The sequence below is a fragment of the Apis laboriosa genome, unplaced genomic scaffold (assembly GCF_014066325.1).
Source record: "Apis laboriosa isolate Shangri-la unplaced genomic scaffold, ASM1406632v1 scaffold70_cov154, whole genome shotgun sequence".
NCBI lineage: Eukaryota > Metazoa > Arthropoda > Insecta > Hymenoptera > Apidae > Apis > Apis laboriosa.
This window is the reverse complement of record NW_025224195.1, coordinates 799,299-825,162: the sequence shown is the minus strand read 5'-3', so window position 1 is coordinate 825,162 and position 25,864 is coordinate 799,299. Positions and strand designations below refer to the sequence as shown.

The 25,864-nt window shown below is 28.6% G+C and overlaps 3 protein-coding genes and 1 long non-coding RNA gene across 9 annotated transcripts in view; 1 reads left to right on the top strand and 3 right to left on the bottom strand.

The window, feature by feature from the left end:
* LOC122719196 (probable serine/threonine-protein kinase dyrk2) overlaps positions 1-20,332 on the top strand; it is a 173,148-nt gene extending 152,816 nt beyond the window's left edge. The window contains exons 3-11 of one of the 3 annotated variants that reach the window (XM_043944814.1): positions 8,678-8,819; positions 9,433-9,649; positions 11,390-11,488; positions 11,900-12,058; positions 12,397-12,535; positions 12,760-13,075; positions 13,253-13,382; positions 13,758-14,209; positions 18,273-20,332. In XM_043944814.1, coding sequence (XP_043800749.1) covers positions 8,678-8,819; positions 9,433-9,649; positions 11,390-11,488; positions 11,900-12,058; positions 12,397-12,535; positions 12,760-13,075; positions 13,253-13,382; positions 13,758-14,209; positions 18,273-18,331 — 1,713 coding nt within the window. In that variant the 3' untranslated portion in view covers positions 18,332-20,332. Of the gene's footprint in view, positions 1-8,677; positions 8,820-9,432; positions 9,650-11,389; positions 11,489-11,899; positions 12,059-12,396; positions 12,536-12,759; positions 13,076-13,252; positions 13,383-13,757 lie in introns of all 3 variants that reach the window. The other 2 variants (XM_043944816.1, XM_043944815.1) reach the window with 2 other exon arrangements.
* On the bottom strand, positions 4,073-6,628 carry LOC122719199. Its single transcript, XR_006347534.1, has 3 exons — positions 6,393-6,628; positions 5,061-5,591; positions 4,073-4,591 (listed from the first exon to the last, which is right to left on the bottom strand). It is a non-coding gene; the product is annotated as an uncharacterized LOC122719199 (long non-coding RNA).
* A 944-nt stretch (positions 20,333-21,276) lies between the features above and the next one.
* LOC122719197 (coiled-coil domain-containing protein 43) lies at positions 21,277-22,811 on the bottom strand. Its single transcript, XM_043944817.1, has 3 exons — positions 22,514-22,811; positions 21,822-22,210; positions 21,277-21,749 (listed from the first exon to the last, which is right to left on the bottom strand). The coding sequence occupies exons 1-3, from the start codon at positions 22,676-22,678 to the stop codon at positions 21,677-21,679; spliced, it is 627 nt and encodes a 208-aa protein (XP_043800752.1). The 5' UTR covers positions 22,679-22,811; the 3' UTR covers positions 21,277-21,676.
* A 1,550-nt stretch (positions 22,812-24,361) lies between these two features.
* LOC122719154 overlaps positions 24,362-25,864 on the bottom strand; it is a 117,721-nt gene continuing 116,218 nt past the window's right edge. For all 4 annotated transcript variants that reach the window (XM_043944751.1, XM_043944752.1, XM_043944753.1 and 1 more), the window contains one exon: positions 24,362-25,709. In XM_043944751.1, the coding sequence (XP_043800686.1) occupies positions 25,503-25,709 (207 nt within the window). In that variant the 3' untranslated portion in view covers positions 24,362-25,502. The remainder of the gene's footprint in view (positions 25,710-25,864) is intronic.

Below are 25,864 nucleotides of genomic sequence, written 5' to 3'. Positions count from 1 at the left end.
CTTCGAGCAACATTCGAGATTTTACAAATGAATTTTCCCTTTAAATTGTATTTTTAATTTAACTTTTTAATAAAGAAGTTAGTATTTTAAATATAAATATTAAAATCAAATTATTTTTTAATAACGTATATAAAAATTCTATCTATTTTCCTGTGCAAGGAATAAAAAAATGAAAAATAGTAAGTATATAATCATTTTCAATTATTGAATTGCGTTTCATTTAAACGGAAAATAAATATTTTATTTGTATCAAAATCGATAAATAGTAAACAGTAAAATATTAAATAAAACAATATTCTCAAATAATATTTGCTTATAAAAATATTTCAATTTTTCTTGTTTATATCTATTTGTTTTATCTTATGGAAATATTTAAATTTTCTATCATTTCATATTCTCTCTGACATTTCCTAAAAGTTCATAGGATGAAAAAAAAAAAAAACGGATTGATGATTGCTTCAACTTATTTCAAATAATATTTATCCAATTTTTGCCTTATGGAAATATTAACATTTTCTATCATTTCAAATTTTCTCTGGCATCTGGCAAGAGTTCATAGGATCACAAGAAAAAAAAAAAGAGAGGATTAATACAATATGTCGAAACATATGCGTTCATACTTGATGCATGTGATCGTGTTATTTTTCTAATTACCGCATATCGTCCCACCTGGCCAACTGTGTGGTGCACACAGGTTAATGAGCCTCTGCTCTTAGCTAGGTGACGTTTCTAATACGCTTCCGAGATACCTTGCACGCCCACGTGTCTCTAATCCCACGTAACTACGTGGGTATACACCTATCTGGTGTTCGAGAAATAACTTTTTCTTTTCTTTATTTACTTATTTCACTTTCACGCGATGAATAGGTTGAAAGAATTTAAAAGGCTTTTATGGTCGATTAGGATGCATACTGTTGTTCTTTTAAGTTAATTATTTTTCCTGACTGTATATTTAATGATAGAAATGATAAAAATAATCGAAAAATTTATGTAATTTTGTTTAATATTTAATTGTTTTAAAGTCAAAAAGTGTATGGAAAATATTTATTTTTTTAATTAATTGGTTAAAATTATTTAGATTTAATTTAGAAATAATTTTCTGCAATAATATATAGTATTAGAAAATATACATTGTCAGAATTCTAAATAGAATTAAGGATAGTTTTAATCTTATTTTTTTCATTAGAAAAATAGATATCTAAATATTTTCTTATATAATTATTATAATATAATTGAGAATTGAATTATCAGATTTAGAATGTTAATATATTTCAATATCAATGAAGAATATTTCAATTCTAACATCTCATTAGCATTCTATAAAGAAGTTTCACCAAACGAGGGTGAAAGCCAGCACCAAAGTCTCTGCTTTCAAACTGTTGTGTGATTCGAATCCTTGAATAATTCTGCAATTAGCATTAGTTTTATGAAGTACAAAAATCTATATTTAGATCATTCCCCGATTTTGTTACATCGAGAAAAGATATATATTGCATTCAGTTTCTTCATATTTCTTTTGAGAGATTTTTTCCTAATCTAAGATTTCCGTGTTTCACTTATCGACATGTGTGAGAGAACATTTGAATATGTTAATTTTCCATGAGTAAAGATTATAATTTTTTGCGTTGGTGTACTTTTATTAACAAAAAGATAAATAAGATAGAGATGCTTCTTTTGTTGAATTAATTAATGATAATTTATAAATTTATATTAAGTTTATAATATAAGCTATGAACTATAGATTATCTGATAATTTGTGAAAGTGAAATTTATGGAGTATTAAACTTATAGTAATAGCAGTTAGATAGATCTCTATTATAATATAAAATTATTTATAAAATAATATAAAAGAAAAGTTATTATTATGATAAATTAATATTATCTTCGTGCAAAAATAGTAGATACATGTTAATATTGCTATGCTAATATTTTACAAGTGATATATTTCAACTAATTAATACCAATAAATTCTTTTTATAATGGTAACAAAAGAAATTTTATAAATTAAGTCATCTGATTGTAGGAAATATAAAATTCAACCTATAATTTATCAATCTTAGCATTAATAAATATCATATTAAAGGAATATTAAAATCGATTAATAAACCATAATCTTGGATTTTAATAGATAACTCAAAGTATTAAAAAATAATTTATCCTTACTATAAATTAATATATTATTATTAATAATTTTAATTACATGTTCAAACTCTACAATTTCTAACCTCAAAGATATAATACAACACATCTATCTAATCAACAAATATATAAGAAGAACATAAAATTCAAAATAAATACAAATTAATTTTTCATCTTAAAGAGGTTAACATATTTAATAAGATTATCGTATGATAAGAAATAATAAATTTATCACGAAAAATTTAAAAGATTACGTTTGGAACACCCTGTAGATAGATAAGTCGAGGCAGTTACGTCGTGTTCGAGATTCGCATTAGAAAGGCGCGTGGCTGCAGCCAAGAGATGTCACAAGGTAAACCGCATGCATAACTTGGATATAGGGAATTATTGTACGTATGTACGTAAGTACCTATCTCTTGAAGATCGAAACACACCGGTATCGTTCGACTTGCAACGTCCTTGAGAAAAATCCGAGCTTGCAATCGTGTCTTTCCTTCCTCCAAACTTCTTTCTATAATATTCGACTCGTTTCCGTTGTATCATCTTTGATACGTGCTTTTCTATTTGTTCCTTGAGAAGAAAATGAAAATTATAGCTAAATATTAAGATGAATTATTATAAACAATATCAATATTTTATATACATTATCAATAATTTATGAAGAAATGAATTCTTTTTTTTCAATCCTCAAAAAATATGAAGATAGTAAAAAAAGTATCTACATTTTTCATAATTTATATAGCTTATATTAATTACAAATAATATATAAGAAAATAATTTTTAAAAATTATATTATTGTGGAAAATCAAGATCAAGTATTTTTTAATTTCCCGAAACAATTTCATTTTGAAAAAAATATGTTCAATTAAAATATGATAATCTTGCTTATCGGGTGAAAACAAATATTTTGATACTTTTAATTTTCGAATTTAAGCGGATTTGGTCGCTCGTATCTGCTGTCGTCCGTGAATCCTTCTCGATTTATTTATGCATTTCGAGTTGTATGGTACCGACTGACAAAGGTCTGGACCGAGGAGAAAACGGAAGAGAGATGAAAAAAAGAAGGTAGGAGGAGGACGAAGAGGAGAGCACACGAATTGCAATTTATACGAGCAATAGTCGGAAGAGGTTATTCGTCTCTCTGGTTATTCCACACGCCTGCCTTTTATTTATTTCGCCGATGCAGCGACACGAATTATGCGATTGCCGATAATAATTTTTCATTATACGAGATCTATCGAGCGTGGCACCGTTGTAAAACGTGAAAAATGTTAACTGTTTTTATTTATTTATAATATTAATTCATTGGTAAAACGTTGAAAGTTATCTTTCACGTGGAATGATCCTTTCAGACTTCCGATATTTTATTTTATTATTATTATTATTATTATTATTATTATATTTATCACATATTTCGATAAATTGAACATTTATTCAATGACAAAAATGAAATTTCATTAAACACGACTAGTACTTAAATCAGCAACTATTCATGTTGGTAGCAGTAGCTCGTAATTTACCTAAACCAGTAACTCTTGGGCCAATGACCACTGGTTAGTTACTTCCTATTAACACAAACGAGGAAACGCGGACAAGTCTAATCGAGCAACTCGAATTCCTTTAAATTACTCAAACACATCCTAAAAATTAAAATTACAGTTTCCAAGTATGTTTGATCAAGTTCCTGGTTCCCAACCAGTGAGTCTCGACTTCCTTAAGGATTATTTAAGTTCATTTTTTGCCGTTATTTTTTAATATTTTAAACCATATTTTAGCATTTATTTATTATTTCAATTAATATTATATTTTGTCCTATTATTGATATAATACTGATTTTTTATAAAGAAAAGAAATATAGAATGATTCTCTCTTTAAAAAAACTCAGTCTATTGATTGTAACTTATTAATTACATTTTTAAATGTTTTTTTTTTATTAATCTCATTAAATTTATCTTACATTATATAAGAATCATAAATTATAAAGAAAAATGTGATTCAAGGAAAATTGAGAATCACTTGATCTAAGTAAAGTATATATCATAATATATTAAAAAACCATAAAAAAGATCGGGCCTGAAACCTTAAAGTGAATATAATCCAACAGGGATGCTTCTTGGCGACAGCAGTTACACACGGTCCCATGACCCTTTAATAGAAATTTATGTCAACATTTTGCCTTCTCTTAATCGTCGTTAAGTTTAATCAATTGGCGGCGAATCGTTATGTCATGTCGAGTTGAATTCGAGCGCACGCTCGATTAACCGACGAACTATCTCTTGGAAATAGGAGCTCTCTTCTTTTCTTTGGACTTTCAATACGATACCACGAACATGATAATTTCTACGTTTCGATTCGCTCGCGTGATCATAAATATGATCGAGATTGCATGTTGTGCGAGTTACGTTGAATTATTTACTATGAAATATTTGTGGAACTGAAGGATAAACTGAAACTGAATAAATTTTTATAGTTTTAGAAACGTTTCTTAAAAAATTCACAAATAAATTAGTTTTTGATTTAGAAATTTTAAGATTATTATCAATTTGAATTGAATTTTCATGATTATTTCAATTTTTTAAAAAGAATTTATTGCAGATGTTGTTTTTTTCTTTTAATTGTGGATATTTTTTTAATAATGAAATTTCAACATTATTATTAATTCAATTTTTTTTATTAATTTTATGGAATTCATTTTGTTCATCTTAAACATTTTCAATATTCTAAATATTAAAAAATTCTAAAAAAAAATTATTAACATCTATATGCATTTCTTTTGTAAAAATTAAAATAATAATCGAAATAATCCAAAATAAAGTTTTTCTTATGTTTAAATAAGCATAATGATATATACAATATCCACACATTATTAAGATTAATTGCTTGCAAGTTATAAACTGTTTATAATATCCTATGAGTAATACCATAAACGAAGAAGAAGCTTCTTGTTCTTCCATGAATAAACTTCCTGGTCTCCCCAGAAATCAATAGTCAGTCTTCGACTTCCGATAATCTATTTCTCTTCGTTTCACTTTGATTTATGCTTCATTCATCGTGTCCATCGAGCTAGTTAATGCGCAGAGAAGTCATTTTGATATTATCTTAGAACCGACTTCAGTTTAGCCTGATTTAATTGGTAGCGCACGTATTCCTTCAAGGCAAATGAGCACACACGATCCTGCGATTACAGGTTGCACCGATGAACTAGTTGCGAACAACAGAAGTTTATAAGATGCGATCAATGTAATGAAAAAGAAGGGAACTTTCTCGTTCTTCTACGAATATTGAATTATGATTTATGAAAAACGATGCACTTTCGAACTTTTATATCTTGTTTTCACTTAATTCAGTTGAAAGTATAATGGATTCGACTCGATATCGTTCGTAATTAATATATTCACTGCTTTAATCATGTGCGATTAATATGCTTTCCACGAACTCTTTATGAAAATTATCTGAAAATTGATACGTAGTAATTGTATATCTATCTATATATGTATTGTTAATTACATATACCCATATATAATGCATAGGAGATAGAAATTATTTTGAGTAAATATAAAGAAAAGTAAATAAAATCCATTTTATCTTACTATCTAATCAATTTAAAGTAATCTAAATCAAATATAAAGTAAGTGTCTAGTAAAAATAGGCAAATATTCTCTATATTTGGTATTTTTTCATATAATTGAAATATAACCTCAAATCAAATTTATAAAACTCTTGATAATTATTGCATTCATGTAAGCAATTAACATTTCGATATTCGATTACATTAAAAATAGTAATTTTATTTATGGCGAAATTTTATAGAATAAATTTAATGTGAATTATTATAACATAATAAAATAGAGAAGATTATTAATCTTAGTTTATTGCAAGACAAATACGAAATTAATTCTCGTTTATATTATATGAATTGCTATATATTTTTAATATATACAATAATTTGTATATATTATGTTTTTAAAATCTCAACTTTCATAAATTTCAGATTTCCAATTATAAATAAAAATTATAAATGGCAATTCTTATACGAATCAAAACTATTTTTTTGAAGAATTTTCATTAAGAGATTTTCAATATTTGCTTATTTCAATATAATTATATTATAATATTTTATTATCGATTAAAATACTATTTTTCAATTAAAGTTACAAATTATTTTAAGTTTTTAAGTACGAGTATTAAAATAAACAAATAAATAACTCGATTAATAAATTAGAACAAAATTGAAACACTCTAAACATGACTACCATTTCATTTAACCTCCATTCCTCGTCAATATCTCCATAACACGATTGAACGATCCATCATATCGTTCGAGCTCGCAAATCAATCAAGATTATAAAATCACTCTGAACCCACATATGTTTCTTTTTTTTCACATATTTATGAAGCAACACCTTGACTACGTTCTTGTGCTCGCCAGAGCGTGCAAAGAAACGAATTCGATTCTCAGGCTCGATAGATCGCGAGCGATTTACGAACTCTTAACACGGGCGAGAAGCAATTGGAGAAAAGAGTACGAACTTACTAGTCGATTTTGCTTAAGGCGAACGCGAAATTCAGGACTCGTGAGGACGTTCGCAGAGAATTAATGGAAACGCACCCGTAGGTCGCGTGACTGTGCCCTATCCCCACCATTCGCTATTGTAATGGCGCGAAGAACGAACGAGACAAAGACAGTTGATTATCATTCAAACGGCACAAGCGAACGGTGACTGCCCTTGGCCATACGGAAAGGCGACGCTTCGCAAACGAAACGTTTTAATGCCTGAAAAAGGAGACATAATTGTCAGCTTGCTTCTCGCGGTGTCGTTAAACTCGTTGTTAAGGGTCAATAATCCAACGTTTGCTGCTGTCTAGCTTTGCGTGCTTGTTCATTCTTATTTTCATAGGTTATGTTAGTTACTTTTTCATAGTTTTTCTTTTTATTATATTATTATCATTTACTATTTTTACATCAACGATAATATTTAAGTGACTTAGATTTTTTTTTGGAAATTTAGTGATTTTTATTGATAAATAACTAAAAAGAAGAAGGGATAAGAAGAAAGAAAAAAAAAACTATTTTTTTGTTCATTATTTTTTATGTAGTATATATGAGATTTATTGATCGTTAAATACTATTTAATATGTACTTTATGGCGAAGGTCGAATATGATTTCTTTCTAAAAGAGAGAGAGAGAGAGAAAATTATATGAATGTGTATATATGTATAGTTACTATTATCTTTCCGAGATAATGAGAAAATAAATTTCTAACGGTATTCCATATTTCATTTTGACATTAAAACGTATATTTTTATGCAAAAGAAATTTGATGACTAATTAATAATTTTATGATTGATTTATTATGATTCACGAAATTTCACGATTTGTAAATTATTATACGTATTATACCATGTATGGTATATTTTTATGTTTCAACTTAAAAGTATATGTCTCTTATTTTTATCATTAATATTTCTTCATTTATATTTTTGATTTTAAATAGAATAAATCAACTGAACTATTTTATTTTTATAAATGTGAAATATGGACTTTTTTATCAAGAAAAATAACAATTCACAAAAAAATAGTGTTTTTTTTTTCATATCGACAGAAGATAATCTAAATTCCTTTAAAAAAGAATAATTTTTTTTTTTAAATTATTTCAATTAATGATTGCAACATATATAACGAGTTTGCATGCGAATATTGTATTACGATCACGGGAACGGGGCAGTGGAACGTAATCACCGACCTGATCCTCGTTGTCGTCGACGGCCACTGGTGGAATTTATTGCAGCCACCCCGTTACCCCACTTTCCCTCGAGAAACTCGGTGATTGTAAAATACTGCGACGAAAACCCGGCTTTCTTTGTCCCAGCTTGGATAAATAAATTTGAAAGTTGCGAATGGACCGATGTGGAAAAACATGTTCTTTTTCCTTTTTCCTTTTTTTTACGACGCGATGATGGAAAAGTTTCGATTCTGATTCGATTGAAAATTTCAGAACATAAATTATAGTTAGATTCAGAAATGTTAGATTTCAGAAAAAAAATTTTTATTAATCGATTGATTTATCGAACACATATATCTCAACTAATTAAATTTACAGGAGAATAGCTTAAAAAAAAGTACTACATTCTTTTCAAAAATTAGATATTTTATAAATTATTATTATTATTTCAAGTAGCAATTACATCTTATTTTGACTCAATACAAATAAATTTTTGTCACTTCAAAATAACCGAGTCAACAATATGTAGAAGTATTTTTGTTATTATTATTATTATTATTATTATTATTACTATTATTATATCGCGATTATATCCATACGTTTATGGAAATATTAACATTCAAAAATGCATAAAATGCATGTATGTGCACAAAAATATATAAAATATTCAAAGTAAAATATTACTTTCATAAAAATATCTGAAGTTTAATTATTATATCGTGTAATATATTATGTATACATATATTTTTGTTAAGTATTCTACTATCGAGTTAAATCCTTAAGAGCTTTTATAATTTTTCTTTTTTTTTTTCAGAAATTACTGTCATTCTTTCATCCCAAAACGACGCGAGTGGACAAGTCCGACAACAACAACACAACCAATTCCACCACCAACAATATTCACAACAACCTGCCGATACACGAGCCTATCAACGCCACATCTCACGATGTATATCGTATGTACAATTTCGCATTTGCATGAAATTGAAGTGCTGCTATTTCACTTAACGATAGGGTGCCTGAAGGCGAATAATAAATGATTCTCGAGCCCTCGACTCACTCTCTCTTGTTCTTACAAATATCAATCCTGATATATCCTGTATATCGTGTTGGCAAAGTCAGTCAAGTTTGCACTTTACGAGGTTATGTGATTTACATGAATCGCATCGATTATATGAATAATATTCTTTTTTATTTATTTATTTATTTATTTATGAGAACCTTGACACAGTTTTCGATGGCGTGTGTAAATATATGATTCCTGAAGTGTTCAAGGAAAATATTTTCCCATTATCTTTTCACCACTCCAAATTTTAACAATGAAAAGTTATCATAATTATTTATGAAGAATAAATTAATACTAGTTGAATTTTTTTTTTAGAAAATGATTTCTTCTCTAAATTCATAAAAATATGTCTTTTTACTAATTTATTCTAAAGAGAAAAATTAAAAAAAGAAATGAAAAAAAACTATAAATAAAATTTATATTGCTCTTTTTTTATATTGCTCTTATTTTTTTTTTTTTTTTTTTTTTTTTTACATTGTATTTATTTTACATTCATGAAACAGCTGGGAGATTGCCAATGACAGCTCCAGAAGCTCTCAAGTATTATGGTTCGAGGCTCACCGAATTTGAGCGCAACGAAATCGAAAAATACTCAGAGATTTGGTACCTTGGTCTGTCGGCCACGAAAATTCATGGCGAGGAGGGCTCATCCCAAAATGGTGGATACGACGACGAAAACGGTAGTTACAACAAGGTCTTCCACGATCATATCTCGTACAGGTGAGTTTTTCTCTTTACTCTTTTATTTCATAGTTTACTCATTCTTTAAAAGACTTTCCTCTTTAATAGCTTAACGCTTAATCTACGGTTTATTCTTCCCGATTTCACGATTTCCTATTATCGTTGCAATTCAATCAAATTTAGGAGCTATAAATATTTAATGAGTTTTGCATTCTATTCTTATTTATTAATTGAATAAAGAAATAAAATATTATGTATATATTTTTTATCGAAATTTTAAACCATTCTCTATCCCCATTCAAAAATAAACATTTTTCTAAATTTTTCGCAAGATTTCTCTTTTGATTAATTCTATGGAAACATATTATCATTATAAAAAAGTAAAAAAGGCTTTTCGAACTTAAATTTCTTTACATATATTTTTTAAGAAATATATAATATATATTTGAATATATGTTATATTTTATAAGAAAAATGTTTATATCATTTTGCATTGAATTTTATTTTATTCACATGCATTATAGAATAAAATAATATAATTAATCTAAGAGTAAAAAATCTTTTTCACATTAAATATGATAATCTATTTATCGAATGTTTTTTTTTATATATCTTTGCATTTATTTCTATTTAATTCCATCCTTCTAAATGTTTTTAAATATCTTAAAAATAAAATTCAGATATATATTTCTATCATATCTCTATACCTTTTGAATAGTCATATTTAAATTATCCTATAGCTGCTTATAGCTGTTTATTATTGTGAGTTTAGAGAATTCCTCAAGTAATATTCTTAGAGTTAATCAAATAATTTGAATCTTGCGATGAAATTCGTTCGTGATGGTCGAAATATAAATTAAATCAGTTTTGTATATAATTAAATCTTCCACTTAATCTTTGTGTACGTTCAAGGTTGCACAACCAACTTTATGTTATAAATTGCAAGATAATACCTCAAAGCGAAGAGAAAAGCTTAAGACGATTCAACTAAAAAATGGTAAATATTGCCTTTTAGTCATGTTTGTAGCACGCAATCGCGTTCACGTTGCTTTCGGCACGTTTGTTAATCAGAATGTAGAGTATCGGGGAGCATTCGTTCCACGCGAAACGAGATACGCCGTTTGAAAGAAACAAGCTTACAGGATTCGGCCATTTTGCAAGCAGAATGAACGCGCTCTCGTGGGAACGTCGACTAAAAATTGAAATCTGTGATTCTCCAATGTAAAGTACGTTTCGATGTATTTGATTATTGTTAAAAAATGCGAAATTTTATGCAACTTATATACCATAAAATACAAAATTATCGAAACAATAATATATTCATTATAATAATTACACGACATTTTGCAATATTCATTTTTTCAAAATGATACAGTTTGCAACGATATATTATGATATACAATTTTAATAATTATAAGAAAATCAATACTAATTTTTTCTTAAATTAAATCAAAAATGACGTAGAATCTTTGCTAAAGAAGATTTTAACTTTTATAAATTTTGTATTTATTACTTTTAAATCTATTAATTTTCATAGAAATTTGAACAAATTTCCTATTTTAATCTTAATCTTAATTAATTTTAATCTTAATTACGATCATCCAATGTGATCATTCGAGAATTATAATAAAAAAAACAATAACAATTATAAAAAAAAATACCTATACATTGCAGAGATATGAAACGAATAAAAGAAGAGAATAATCCAAAAAGATCTGAATCCTTAAATCGTTAAACTCGCAGAAATTCATGGTCGAAAACCGATAATTTTCTGTTCAGATACGAGATATTGGAGGTGATCGGGAAAGGAAGCTTCGGACAAGTGATCAGAGCGTTGGATCACAAGACAGGACAGTACATTGCCATCAAGATCATCAGGTAAGCGAACGTTTGAACGAGTATCCCTCCACTGAATCACTTTAAATTACCATACAAACTCGCGTTTCGTGATCATGGCGTGATCAGCTTTTATCGTCGCGCATCCTCCGCTTCCTTTCATGCGTATCCGGCTTTCTTCGTTCGCTTTTAAACTATGATTAAGTCACGTTTGCACCGAACGAACAAGAAGAAAAAGCCAATGTTGAATGTTATTCGAATAAATTTTTATTGCGCATCTTTGATGACAATTTGTATTGGAATTGTATGACTTGATTAAATTTGTAACTAAATATGATAAACGATCGTTTTGTTTGAATTTTTGTTTGTATGAATTTGTATTTAAATTGATTTTATCGATTATTTTAACCGTTTTAAACTGATGGCGTACTATTTATGGCAATTTTTTTACAGAAATAAAAAGAGATTCCATCATCAAGCGCTCGTCGAAGTGGAGATTTTGGAACATCTCAGGAAGAAAGATCTAGAGGCGAATGCGTCGCACAATGTGATACACATGCTAGAATACTTCTACTTCAGGAATCATTTGTGCATCACCTTTGAGTTAATGAGGTATATGCTCTCTTTTTAATCTTCGAATGTATTTTCTTCTCTGTTAAAGACTATTCTAGAGAGCATTTTTGAAATGACAAATGTAGATTATAGTCTCACGACGAATAATTGATATTAAACTCTTCCTATCTTTTTTTAAAAAGAAAAATATAATTTTTATGTTATAATTTATAACATTTGTTATGTTAATTTTGTAAAAATTGTTAATTTTTATGTTATAATTTATAACATTTGTTATAAAAGCTATTTTGAATTCAAGAATTTTTAATTTTATTTTCTTTTGAATATATATATATATATATAATATCTGTAATTATATTTACCGTTTCCGTTTTCAGTTTGAATTTATACGAGCTAATCAAAAAGAATAACTATAAGGGATTTAGTCTGAGCCTAATACGACGATTCGCCAATTCGTTAATTAGCTGCCTGAGACTGCTGTATCGAGAGAAGATAATTCATTGCGATTTGAAACCTGTAAGTATATTTGTATCAATAAGAATAAAAATTGATAATAATCTTAAAAAAAAAATAAGAAAAAAAATAACAACAATTTCATCAGTCCTCCAGTAAGTAATGTTAATTGAACTTGCCTGAACAAAGTAAAATAGTGATGTAAACAACGAAGAATGCAAAGAGTTAATAAGAATGAACTTCCCTTGAACTTAATTCCATTTTTTAATCCATCGTCGTATTTGCAGGAAAACGTGCTTCTGAAACAGCGGGGAAGCAGCTCGATTAAGGTGATAGACTTCGGATCCTCGTGTTACAGCCATCAGCGTGTATATACATACCTTCAGTCCAGATTTTATCGAAGTCCAGAAGTGATTCTGGGTCTTCCATACGGTACCCCGATCGATATGTGGAGTTTGGGTTGCATTCTAGCCGAACTCTATACCGGTTGTCCTTTGTTCCCGGGCGAGGATGAAATTGAACAACTTGCCTGCATTATGGAAGTTCTTGGCCTGCCACCGGAACATATTATTAATCACGCATCCCGTCGCAGGCTTTTCTTCGGTGAGTAGAAGCGTGAAATTGATGTATTTTTACGATGTGTGGTGTATTATTGGAGAGTTGATAAATTATAGGGGGGTGCAGAGGAAGATTTTTTTTTTTTTTAACGAAGAGGGTTATTGATAGGGTGGTGTAGTAGGAGGTGTATTATTCTGGTGAAATAAAAGGAATCGGTTACAGATCCGAAGGGAAGTCCTCGATGCGTGACAAACAGTAAGGGCAAGAAGAGATGGGCTGGTAGCAGGAATCTTGCCATAGCTCTTCGTTGCACCGATACACTTTTCGTCGACTTTGTTCGCAGATGCCTCGAGTAAGTAATCCTGTGAACTTTAACAAACGTTTTTCCATCAGAAGAAAGAAAAGAAACGTATAAAAATCTTTTAATACTTACTACATCATATTACGTGATCCAAATTACATTCGATATATTTATTCCAATTATTTAATTAATCTAATTCTAGCGTTTGAAAATTGAAAAGAATTCAAAGGAGAATCCAACGTCGAATCCAAGATTGGCAAGGAAAAGTGTTAGAATGAAAAGAGAAATCCCCTGTTTTCACAGCACCTAACACACAAAAGTTACTCGAAAAATGCGTACAAAGGGGCCCATTATCACGTTCAAACATCATCAACCCCGCTACAGAGAAACGAGTCTCTAACGAAAGTGTGTTCTTGTTTCCGGCAGGTGGGATCCAAAGAAACGCATGACCCCCGACGAGGCGATGCGTCACGAGTGGCTGAACTCGTCCTCCTTTCACGTGAGCTCCTCGACGTCGACGATAGCCGCGTCGACGGTGAACGCGAACACGAACGCGAACGCGAACACAACGAGCATGGAAACGTCGTCGCAATCCGCCCACGCTCAGACAGTTAGCGTGACAGTAAGCGCGCCCAGGCAACGGGCGACCACTGTCGAGGATCCCCCTTACACGATGTATCGTTTGTGCAAAGGTCGTAAGTACGTGCAGAGGATCAGCACGACCGAAAACACCGACAACGCAGGCCTCGTAGTGAAGAGTAAGCTGAACGGAAGCGCGAGCAGCCACGCGCTCGCGAGTAGCACGCAGACTACTACCTCGAGGCACGCCTCGACCGGCGATATCGTCGCGAGTCTGGACCCAAATCTCGACGATTCCGGTACGTTTTTACCGCCGATATTGTGAAATCGGTTTTGCGCTACCCACTTCTAGATGCTTTCGCGCGTACCGTGTCGCGATCGAACAGCACTCGCTCTCCAATCTACACCGAGATGATATATATGTATATATAAATGTATATATTTATTATTACATATATATATTTATATATATATATATATATAAAAAAAGGAAAGAAATTGTTTATACGTAATTAAGAATGACAAGCGTATATTGGCCCCTTTTTTGTGGAACGAATAACGAGATTGGACGGTTGATTTGATTACGACAATAAAAGCAAATCATGTACATACAAATGGCACGGCCAATCGTGCCAAGTTACACAAGACCAAAAATATATAAATTCGGTTTACGAATATCCGTTATAAAACGATGATGATTTTTCTCGTTGATGTAGTTAATCAAGCCAATTCATTGAGTAGGAATTTTTTATTTTCGATATCCGGTGTGCTCGAAGAGTGAGAGGAAATCACTCTTGGGACATGATACATGACATCGAGGCATGTAGAATTGGCTGGCTGTGGATCTGGCCCGATCATGTTGTCGACGCCAAAAGGCTAGTCTAGTGTTTTCCCTTGCTAGTCTCTCAGCGTGTATCGAGCTACATATACGAGGCCAAAACAATTTTTGACGAAGACGCGCGCGTGTCACGAACACAACGAGCATGATTTTTAATTATAGTAAAAAACGGGGAACGCGGTTGTTTCTATCCGTTCTAGCCGCGACTGACAAAAAAAAAAAAAAAAAAAAAAAAAAAAAAAGAAAGAAAGAAAGAAAAGAAAGATATGATCCCGGCGGCCCGACGTCACTCAGGTAATATCGTAAACGACGCGCGTGCACCGATATCGTAGAAGTCGATCGGAAATAGAAGTTTGTTCCCTATAATCCGTTTGTCCATAAGACACTCGTCCCTTAATCTAAACACTTCCAAGTGTTAGCGAGAATTTTACAACTTTAGTCGACGATGCGTTTTTGCAAATCGCGTTAAGAAAGAAGAGATCGTTTGCAAAAAAAAAAAAAAAAAAAGAGAGAGAGAAACACTTCTTCCAACGATAACAAAGATCATTCAGTATATTGTTCACCGAAAGTTTTAAAATGGACGAAACTCCTCAGTCGCGCACAGTTGTCCTGTGTTAAAACAATTCATAGAACGTATATATAATTACGTAGGCGCAATACGATCGTCGCGATTAGTAACGTTGTAAGAAAAGTTCGATTCGCTATCGACAGGCGCAAATTAATGTTAACGATATATATATATTATATATATATGTATACTATATGTATACGAAGAAATATGTACGAGGAGAGAATAGCGAAAGGGTGAATGCGTTCTTAACAACGATATTTCCGCGCGATTTTTCATCGAGCATTATATTCACATTCATATAATCGCGGTTGAAACGTGAAAGAAGTAGGAAAAGAAAATAAAAGGAAAAAAAAAAAAATAGGTAAAACCTGAGTCGTCTGAAACCCCGTGACAACAGGGTACCGATTAATAATGAAACGTCAAGGCAAACCTCGGTGAGAGAGGGAGAGAGAGTGTGAGAGAGGGAGAAAGAGAGAGAGAGAGAGAGAGAGAGAGAGAGAGAGACGATGCTCCTGGAGATGAAGCGTGTGCCCCAGTTTCACGAGGCCTGAGTAGTCTTATTGTGATATTAATCTACCACTGTCTTTTACGTAGATCTCTGATATTAAGAAGTAAACGATCGCTATAATTAATGATTATCTTTTTTCATTCTATACTATCAATCATTATTTTCTTAATATTGATTTATCGCTCTCACTATTATAGCAAGATTATATAATTACGATATTAACGAAGTTATCCAATGAATAATAACAGAGATAACATTATGATTATTATTATTATTATTATTATTATTATTATTATTATTATTATTATTAATATTATTATTATTATTATTATTATTATTGTTGTTGTTATTATCATAAGGATTGTACAGATTTAACGAAGCCTTTGAAATCCAACACACCATACATTCGCTTCTTCGTTAACATTTTTATTTCTTTTTATTTTTTTTCTTTCTATTACAATAGACGACTAAAAAAAAATTGTCAAATGCTTGAAAATTCTTTACTACATTTATTTTCGCATAATTTTGGCTATTAATGTAATGCATAACATCTTAAGCAGAATTTTATCTTTCTTTTTCTATTAACCAATTTTAATTTTTCCCAATTTATTATCTTGTTACGTTAATCAAATGTTAATTAGAAATTGTATCTCTTCACTCATCGGAATGTAGGTTATAAAAATATTAAAATCGAAGTTCGTGTTACTTTTTAGTGTAAATGCGAAGGATTTGAAAGGAAGACTTCTGTACCGTGTAATATACGTTGCCTCGATACACATACACACACATACACGCGTGCGCGAGAAGGAGAGGGAGAAGAAAAGAGTTTTCCCGCTCGGTGTTCAAAAATCACAATGAAAGTTCAACTAAATGAGAAAGATATATATTAATAGTTATGATAAATATCATTAGTATTATTCGTAATTGTTCGTTATTAATGATTTTCGATCCATTCTTCCACATATTATTATTTTTTTTTTTTTTTCGTTTGGATTGAAATCAAGATATGGTCGACTTAGAAGATATAACGAGGTTACAAAATTAATTGGACAGAAAATTGCAAATGTTTAAACTTTCGAAACAGAACTTCAAATATTTAGAAGAGATAAAGAGTTGGAAATATGATGTCAATTTGAAATGATTAAAAATAATTAGATTTTTTTAAATATTTAAAACAAAAAACTAAATCGTAATTGATGATAAATGAAGCAAATTACAATTAAAAGTTGATTGACAGATTTTTCTATATTAATATTTTTCAATAATCATAATTATAATTTTGATTACACCTAGTATATTAATTTATATCCTCGATATATCTATCTGAATGAAGTATTACCATGTAGTAAAAATTGCTTTTTATGGGAATATAAATGTAAGTTGTCTTCGTAAGTATTTTGTCGAAAGGCAACGATTTGGTAATCATGTACAAAAAATGCATGTACAGAATAATGGAAAAAAAAAAAAAGAAACAAAGGCAAACGAAAAATATTCAATTGATGATAAAGAAGTGACGTAAAGACTGAAATAATAAAAAGTTATTTTTAAAATTTTATTTAAAAGCATATAAATTCGATCATTCATAAAATGTATTCATAAGATACATTTTTTTTTGCATTGTACTTTTTTTTATATTTCGTTGACTAAACGATCACAGCCCGAAATGCATTTTTTTTTTATTTTTCCCGCGTTTTTCTTACATTCAAAAAAAAAAAAAAGAATTCGATAATCGATCAACTGATCGCAATAAGGCGATGACATTTCGATAATCGATTAACTGATCGTAATAAGGTGATGACATTGATTTTTTCTCTAAATAATTTTGCATATTTCTTGTTTAATTTTCATATGTTTAAATAATCAAAGTATATTTTATTCATTCAAACATATCTAATTAATATCTTTAAGCATTTGTTTATTAGACTTGAGTTAAAATCTTGTATGTGGCATATAATGGAAGACAACTTACACTATGCAAAGAATATTTAGAATATATTATGAAAAATGTTAAAAAAAATAATATAGGATAAGGTATTTGAAAGATATGTGGATATCTTTATTGTTCTCTAGTATAGAATAGTGAAAATAATTTTTTTAGTTAAAATATATTTTATATGAAATAAAAAATAAAAATTTCTAGAATGTTTAAATTTCAAATTTACAAATAAATCATAGTTGAATACGAGCTATAATATATTATAAACAAATGTTAAAAAACTAAGAGAAAATTTGTAATGGTAATTTTAGAGGTTAAAAGTATTCAAATATTTTTTATATACCTTATCCTATAGAAACAGAAGCTCGTATTACATAATAAATGATATGTAATAAAATAACATTAATTTTTTAACATATTTACTATGTCAAAAATATATTTTAAATATTTCGTAAATTCCGAAATTTTAAATTGATCAGAGCGCGTAACGAACGGTTCTAAATTCACAGGCGCCACCGGCACGAGAAAAAGAGAGAGCTGCCCACAGAAGCACTTTGTTCGACTATAGTCAGAGCGACGAGTCCAACATTTAACGAGTGTAGTATCTAAACCACGTACATAGATCACACATAACCTCACACACATACAGACACAGAATAAATTTATAGCGAAACAAGAAATATCAAATTGTGTATAATAATTAACATTAATAAAACTCGTGTGCGTCCGTATGCATATGTGCGTGAGAACGAAAGAAGAAAAAGAAACAGAAATATCAGAAAGGAACACAGAGGGAAGATATATTAGATATGTTAGAGAGAATGTGTCCAGCGAGAATGCGTTACATTATCGCATATACATATATACATATACAATTTTAAGTGTTAAGTAACCCACGCGGAAGCGAAAAAACGAGTTAAATATAGGATATTCATTTAGAAAATAGAGAAGACCGTTCGAACAACGTAGCTCCGATACATGGAGTCCCCTGTTTCCCATTACTCTTCCCTTTGGTACTGTTCTATTGTGTAAAGTCGACGATTAAATCGTTTATAAAATTTTCAATTAGAAAAGATTTAGAAAAGTATCAGAAGAAATGTTTTCCTTGATATAGATTTATAATTAAAGTCTTATATAAGTCTTATATATTATAATGACGATCTGGTCATTTGATCTGTTCGATGAATTTATTGTTCAAATATGATTAACACAAATAGACGTTCGATAAACATTGTTACGCTATGACTACTGCTATTTCATAAGCAAGAATATATATACATATAGATGTCAAGTGTTTAAAGTGTCCTAGAAGCAAAAAAATTATAAATGCTTAAATGAACAGCTTAATTTTACATCCAATACCAAACATTTAATTGAGAAATACTTTATTCTCATTTTATATCGGTTTTTAAACGATTTAATCGAATCGATTGAACACATTTGACGCGAAAAATTTAAGAGCACGAAAAACGTGAAATTGAATCGATAAATCTTTTTCTCTTTCATTATGGTTTTTCGTTCTCACGAGTTATTCACGTCAATTGTACAGTCCTCAAATTTTTTAGTTGTGTTCACTATATTGTATACAGTGGGATCAAATTACATGCGTTAGGATCGACTAATCTACGTAAACTGATCATCTCATGTTTAACATGTCGCCGTGTATTCGCGCATGCGTACATGTCTTTCGTGAAGTGAAATTTGCCTAAAAAATTTAAATAAAAATTATTGAAGTATACTTTCTTTAGAAATAAACAAAAGTTAAAAAAAGAAAAAAAAGAAAGATATGGGACAAAGTGATGTTTAAATAATCAATTCATGTATCTTCTAAAACAAAATTTCTTATGTCAAATAGTTCAATTGGATTGAGAAAGAATCATTACTCGTCTCGTAATCCAACTTTATCGGTTAATAATAACCGAAATAATGGACATACAAGACAGTTACTTTCTAGTCCAAAAACATGTTACGAAAAAAGGGGATGGTCTAAAAAGGTCTAAACTCTACTAAAGAATAAAAGGAAAGGCTCTCTTTCAGGCTTCAGCGTGGAATGCTCTTAGTGTATATCTGTTAGGACAACGTGTAACTAATTATCGAGTTAACGACGTGATTAGATTTATCAAATTCAATTAGATAGTAACTGTGCATAAATGGCGAGATCGTTGCCATAGCCATGACTGCGACCGTCCCTTTTCCCCCTCCCTTCTGGACATAATATCGATCCATAATGTTCGATTAATTCACAAAATTATCCTTGTGATGATTAATTGTTCTTGCTTAGTGTATCTCAATAGGACAATCACAAATAATTTTGTATTAGTGTATTACCAAAATTACAGTTAAGCGTTTATGGAATTTCAAATAGCGAATATTATTTTTCTTTTTTTTTTTGTCAAAATCCAAACATTGAGGTTCTATGCGCTGTTGCTGATTGAGAGACTATAACGGAATTTGTAAATTTTCTTCATATTGTATGTTTCCGTCATTGTCAAGTTCTCTTTATATAATTAAATTTCATGTGGTTAATATAGATCGTATTTCTCGAAATAAAAGCATGTACAAAATGTAATAAGAAATATATCTTTGGTAATGACACAGATTTTCGCATGTTTGAGATAAAAATCGATAGCATAAATTCTAATCGTGATTTTCTTCATTAGCAATATATTAGCATTATATTATTTTGAGTTATTATACTAATTAAACATATAAATATATGCATATTATACATATGAGAATTTTTTATTCGAAATATAATGATGAGCTTCGCAAAATAAAAAATAAATAAAATGAAATAAAATCGGGAGGGGGAAAGGATATCTCACAGAATATAGAAAAAATATGGGAAGAAATGAGAGAGGAGAGAGAGAATGAGAGTGAGAGAGCAGGAATTGATAATAGTGGTTTGTAACTCGATGTTGAATAGCAGGAAAGACCTTGTTATTATCGTGCAGTGTGAGTTCAATTTCTGCTCAACTTAATTATAGTAAACGAAAAGAAGAATTGCTAATAATAAATGATTATAATAATGACATTAGTATATGTAACGATACAATACTGAAGCATCATCATCTTTTGTATCATTTGTTCGTTTGTTTTTATCTTACTGCGTTTGTCTTTCATTATTAATGCAATACCAAGATGACTCGGTTTCGACACGGTATCTTGTGTGTAAATATATACTAATAAAAAATACAAACATAAAAATGACTTTATATTATATTATAATCTTTATCCCATATAATATTTCTGAAATATAATAATAATTAAAAATTATTTATGAAAATTATTTAAAAGTTTTAGAATGATTTAAATGGTTTTATTTGATTTTTATTAATATTAAATACATAATTTACATAATAAAAAGAAATATATATATTTAGCATAATAATAAGTACAAATCATTTATCTATATTTAGGATCATTGCTTTACTTTGATTAGTATATCATTCTATATTGAAAAAAAATGATTTAATGTAAATAAAACTAATATGATTATGATTTGAATGAAAATCACACAGAGTCCACTCAATTTTAATTTAAAAAAAAAGAATAAAAAAAGAATAAAAAAAAAAGAAATAGAAAATTATTTTCGAAAAAATTTCATTGTTTCACAGAGATTTTCAACAGATAGAAGGCACAAGATGCAATGTTACATACATATACATACAATATTATTAACATTATTACAATTATACATACAATTAACTTCTTTTAGCAATACACATATGTTGTGATATTGTTTTTGTAAGATATGCATTCTACAGAGATAAATTTCTAATAAAAGATTAATAAATGATTTAAATAGATATTAGAGTACATGCATAAGAATAAACTAAATGTATATGTATGTTAATTTGCATTTGATTATTTTAAATCTTGTGATAAAACTTAAAATCTTGTAATCCCAATGCTACCTTCTTCGTTCTCCCTTCTGTGTTTTTCGTTTTTCCTTCTTTTCCTCTCTTAATTGTTTCTGTTTTTCTCTAAAATAATATATTTATTAATAACATATACATAAGTTTTCTTATATAAAAATTATTTTATTAAAAACACACCGATCTTCTTTATCTTTCTCTTTTTTTCTTTGACTTTCCAATTTAGCTTTTTCCCTTTTTTCTTTTTCTTGTTGTATTATTGCAGCTGCATTTGTATTTTTCTCTATTCCACAATCTCCACCACTTGCTCCATCTTCTTCTCCATCTCCTTCACTATTCTCTTCTTCTGACATTTGACTATATTGTGCAAGAATAGCTTCTCTTATTTTCTTTTCTTCATCTGTATAACTTCTTTGTGTTGTAGTTGGAAGAGATTGAGACTCCAACATTCGCGCTAATCTGACGTCTACATCTTCTACTGGTACTTTTGGACCAGCCTTCTCCTTATTGGGTAGGTTTTCTTCCCAAACTTTTAAAATTTCCGTTACATGTTTATTGATATTATCATCCTAAAAATAAATAAGATAAAAAATTATTATTTTACGATAAAACGATAAGTGTTATTTTCATTCGATGACATTCGATAACGTATTGTACGACATTGCTAGGATGTTAAAGAATATAAAAAACAATAATAATATTTGAACATGCACACACAACAACGAAATGCACAACATATCAAATTTGAGTAGATACATGCAAATTAATGAGAGAAAGAATAATAATAATTCTGCTGTTATTTTTGACCGGTTAATAAACATCGGCTACAAACAGCAAGCATATTCTAACCTCACAATTCCTGTGCTCCTCACCGTTATGCCCGTAAGTATGCCTTCAAGGGCTTCAATCTTCTCATCCTCCGTTTCATCACCTTGTAAAATTCCTTTGATGTATGAGCCAAATATACCTTCGTCAGTTTTTAAAGCTTGTAATTTCTTGTTAAGCCAATCATCGAAAGAATTCGTTGCAACTGCCATGTCCGGCTTTTTCAATTTTATAAATCTTTCAGTTGGTAACACGATCAAAATTCGAATGATTCTAACAGAATTTACAGATGATGTATGAATTTATAGATTCACTATTTTATAGAATTTAGTCCTGTTCTGAATTACCGATTAAGAAATCGAAAGTTTGATGCGCTCTCTATGATTTACGATGATAAATTTAAGAATTCTATAACCTAATCATAGAATAAATATAGACTAGATCTGTCACATATGTGATTTTAAATTTTTGCATCATATAGTCGAAGGATTACATATAATAAAATTTAAAATATTTCAAATTGTGTATTTTGGATTTTTTATTAGGAAAATATAATTAAATAAGAAGTGGCATGTGAAATTTTTTTAATTTTCAAAAACAAGAATTTTTATGAATATTTATCATTTGCATACTTATCTGTTTGAACTTATTATATTATTTGAATTTTAAATCGTTTTTTTACTTTTCTTAATTCTACAGACTTACTATTTGCATATTTATGCTTTTTCTAATTTCTTCATATCGTAGATGAAATAAAATAAAAAAGAAAGAAAGTGATAGAAAAGCAGAAAAATAATATAAAATTGATTATTAGTGTTATTTAATCCAATATTAAAAATATTTCTTTAAAAGATGATAGAAAAAAATTGAAAATTAATGCCATCTCTTGAATATTTTTAAAATTTATCGTTTGGAAATATATCATTGGTATTCAGAAGATGGCGCTAACAGTCAATTTTATTTCTATTTTCTCTTGCTATTTGCTCTTCTAGTTTATATTTTATGTTTCATTTACGGCATTCTACAGATGGCGCTGATTTAAATATTTTCAACTTCTCTGTATTTCTTTCATTATTTGCTTTCCTTCTCTGTTTTATTCTAAAAAAATTCAAACGCTCTTGAAACGGTTTCGATATTTTAAAATTCTAATTATTTAAAATGGAAAAAAATTATTATATATTGAATAAATAAAAAAAATGAAACTAATTATAAATTAAAGTATAATATCAATATTATTATATTACATTATTAAACAATCATATTAAACAAAGGAAGAAAAATAATGAATATATTTCATAACAATTGTATTATTATTTATGTACAATGTATACATGGCCTTACAGAAAATAAATTTATTAACCTAATATGTGATTATAATACATGAGTGTTATCAAGTTGAAACCACTTGTTAAAATATTAATATGATAACTACAGTGATAGAAAAAAAATTATTTATTGGAAAAGCTCTTTAATTAATTAATTAAACATAGGACGTAATTTACTATAATACATTCATAAATACGTTAAATTGAAAAACTGATATTATAATTCGTTCATTATTTATGTTGTCAATGTGTACAATATGTAACTAATACAATTTCAGCTATTTAAGTACAATATTTTCTTTTTGAATATTTCTAATCCTAAATATAAAAATTATTGATTATAATTTACATTAAATTAATATAAAGCATAAAAATATATTTGTTATATTTATGTACGTTCTTATATATATCTTTCTATATATATATACAAAGCGATAGATTAATTAATAAAATTCTATTAAAATATTAGCGATTTCATTTTTGTAATGTGTTAAATTAATATAAATTTATATGTATATACGTGAATGCGCGCGCGCGCGCACGCGTATGTAAGTTTAAAAATTATTTTTTCATATGAAGATATTTATACCTTTGTAAATAAAATAAACTGTATATATTCTAACTTGTATTAGATTATTATAATAAATTTTTATTTTGTTATTTCTTATGATATACTCAGATTTATTAGTAATTGTCATGGTTACTAGTTAATGCAACGTTTTACTTGTTGCACTTTTTAATTCTTCTAGTCAGTGCTTTAAAAGATAAAACAGACTTAATAATATTAGTTAAATAGAATTTTAATATCTTAAATAAATTTAAGTAGTTTTCTATTTGGTTGTCGTTATCTATATATATAACGAATTATATGCAGATCTATAAAACGTAATACATTATAAAATATTATTAACGATAAAATCTATTTTTGATCTCTAACTTACAAATAGAAATAATTTTAAAATATATTAAAATTATAGGAGCATATGATAACTGGCCGCAGATGAAACTGAAAATATAGTTTAAATGTTAATATAAATCTGATCGAGACATTCATTTATTGCTAATATAATAATATAAACACGCATCCTTATTATATGATTATTTTTTCTGACAATAATGATAATTTAGAAAACCTAGATTTACATAATATTTCACATTCAACTCTTTGAATTGTAATATCAGTCTATCCAATATTTATCCATGTGAAGGAGATTCTACTAACTTTATTGTATTATAATTACAATTATTTTATCTTCATTTAAAATATCAATTTTTATCAAAAATAAACAAAATATGAAGTTTGGCGGAACCTCCTCTCTAGAGTTTTAACATGTATTAATAATATCTTATCATATTTTCAAATCATACATCTATATAATTTATCTATTATTATTGTCTATATATATAATAAATACGATAATAAAAATTGTTGTAAAATAATTACTGTTGTCGATAATGTATTGCTAGAAACAATATAAGTTTTTGAGTACTTTTAATAATAATATTAACGTTTCAACCTTTGCTAAAAAGATAATCCTTTCTATTGGTAACATTTTAATCGGTCCGAGAAACGAATATATATTTCGTTTCTTTTTTTTATTAGTTTTTTCATCGATTCAAAATGTATTTCGATCGGACCATAAAATATGTTTTTTAATAATGATATCGCGTATTCGGAGGTAGAACAATCTGTCCTGATTCTACGGAAATCTCAAGTCTCCGGATCTAAGTCTTGATCCCTTGGCTTGCTTTTCTTGTATTTTTTCTTTTTTTTTAGTTTCGGCATGATCTCGCAGCTGCAGCCACTTCGTACTTTGATGTAGTCTAATGTCCACATCGATCCACCCACTGTGTTTCCAGCAAATGTAGGAATCATGCGTTCTCTGTGCCGATGTCTCCCGTGTTCCTCTTTTCCACCCTGATATAATAAAATAAAATATTTAGTTAAAAATCTTGATAACGTGTTTTATAATATATCAAAATATAATTTTAATAATATTTCTATATTTTTTTATGATATCAAAATCATTTTCAATTTCATAATTGAATATGGTAAAGTTACGTTTAATTGTT

What these genes read in the sequence shown, in the direction of transcription:
- LOC122719197 (XM_043944817.1), bottom strand. Translation starts at nt 22,678, where the DNA reads ATGGCAGTTGCAACGAATTCTTTCGATGATTGGCTTAACAAGAAATTA. An exon ending in GCATACTTACGGGCATAACG is followed by an intron (nt 22,211 to 22,513) that starts GTGAGGAGCACA and finishes ATTTATTTTTAG; the next exon opens with GATGATAATATCAATAAACA. An exon ending in GAGAAAGATAAAGAAGATCG is followed by an intron (nt 21,750 to 21,821) that starts GTGTGTTTTTAA and finishes ATATTATTTTAG; the next exon opens with AGAAAAACAGAAACAATTAA.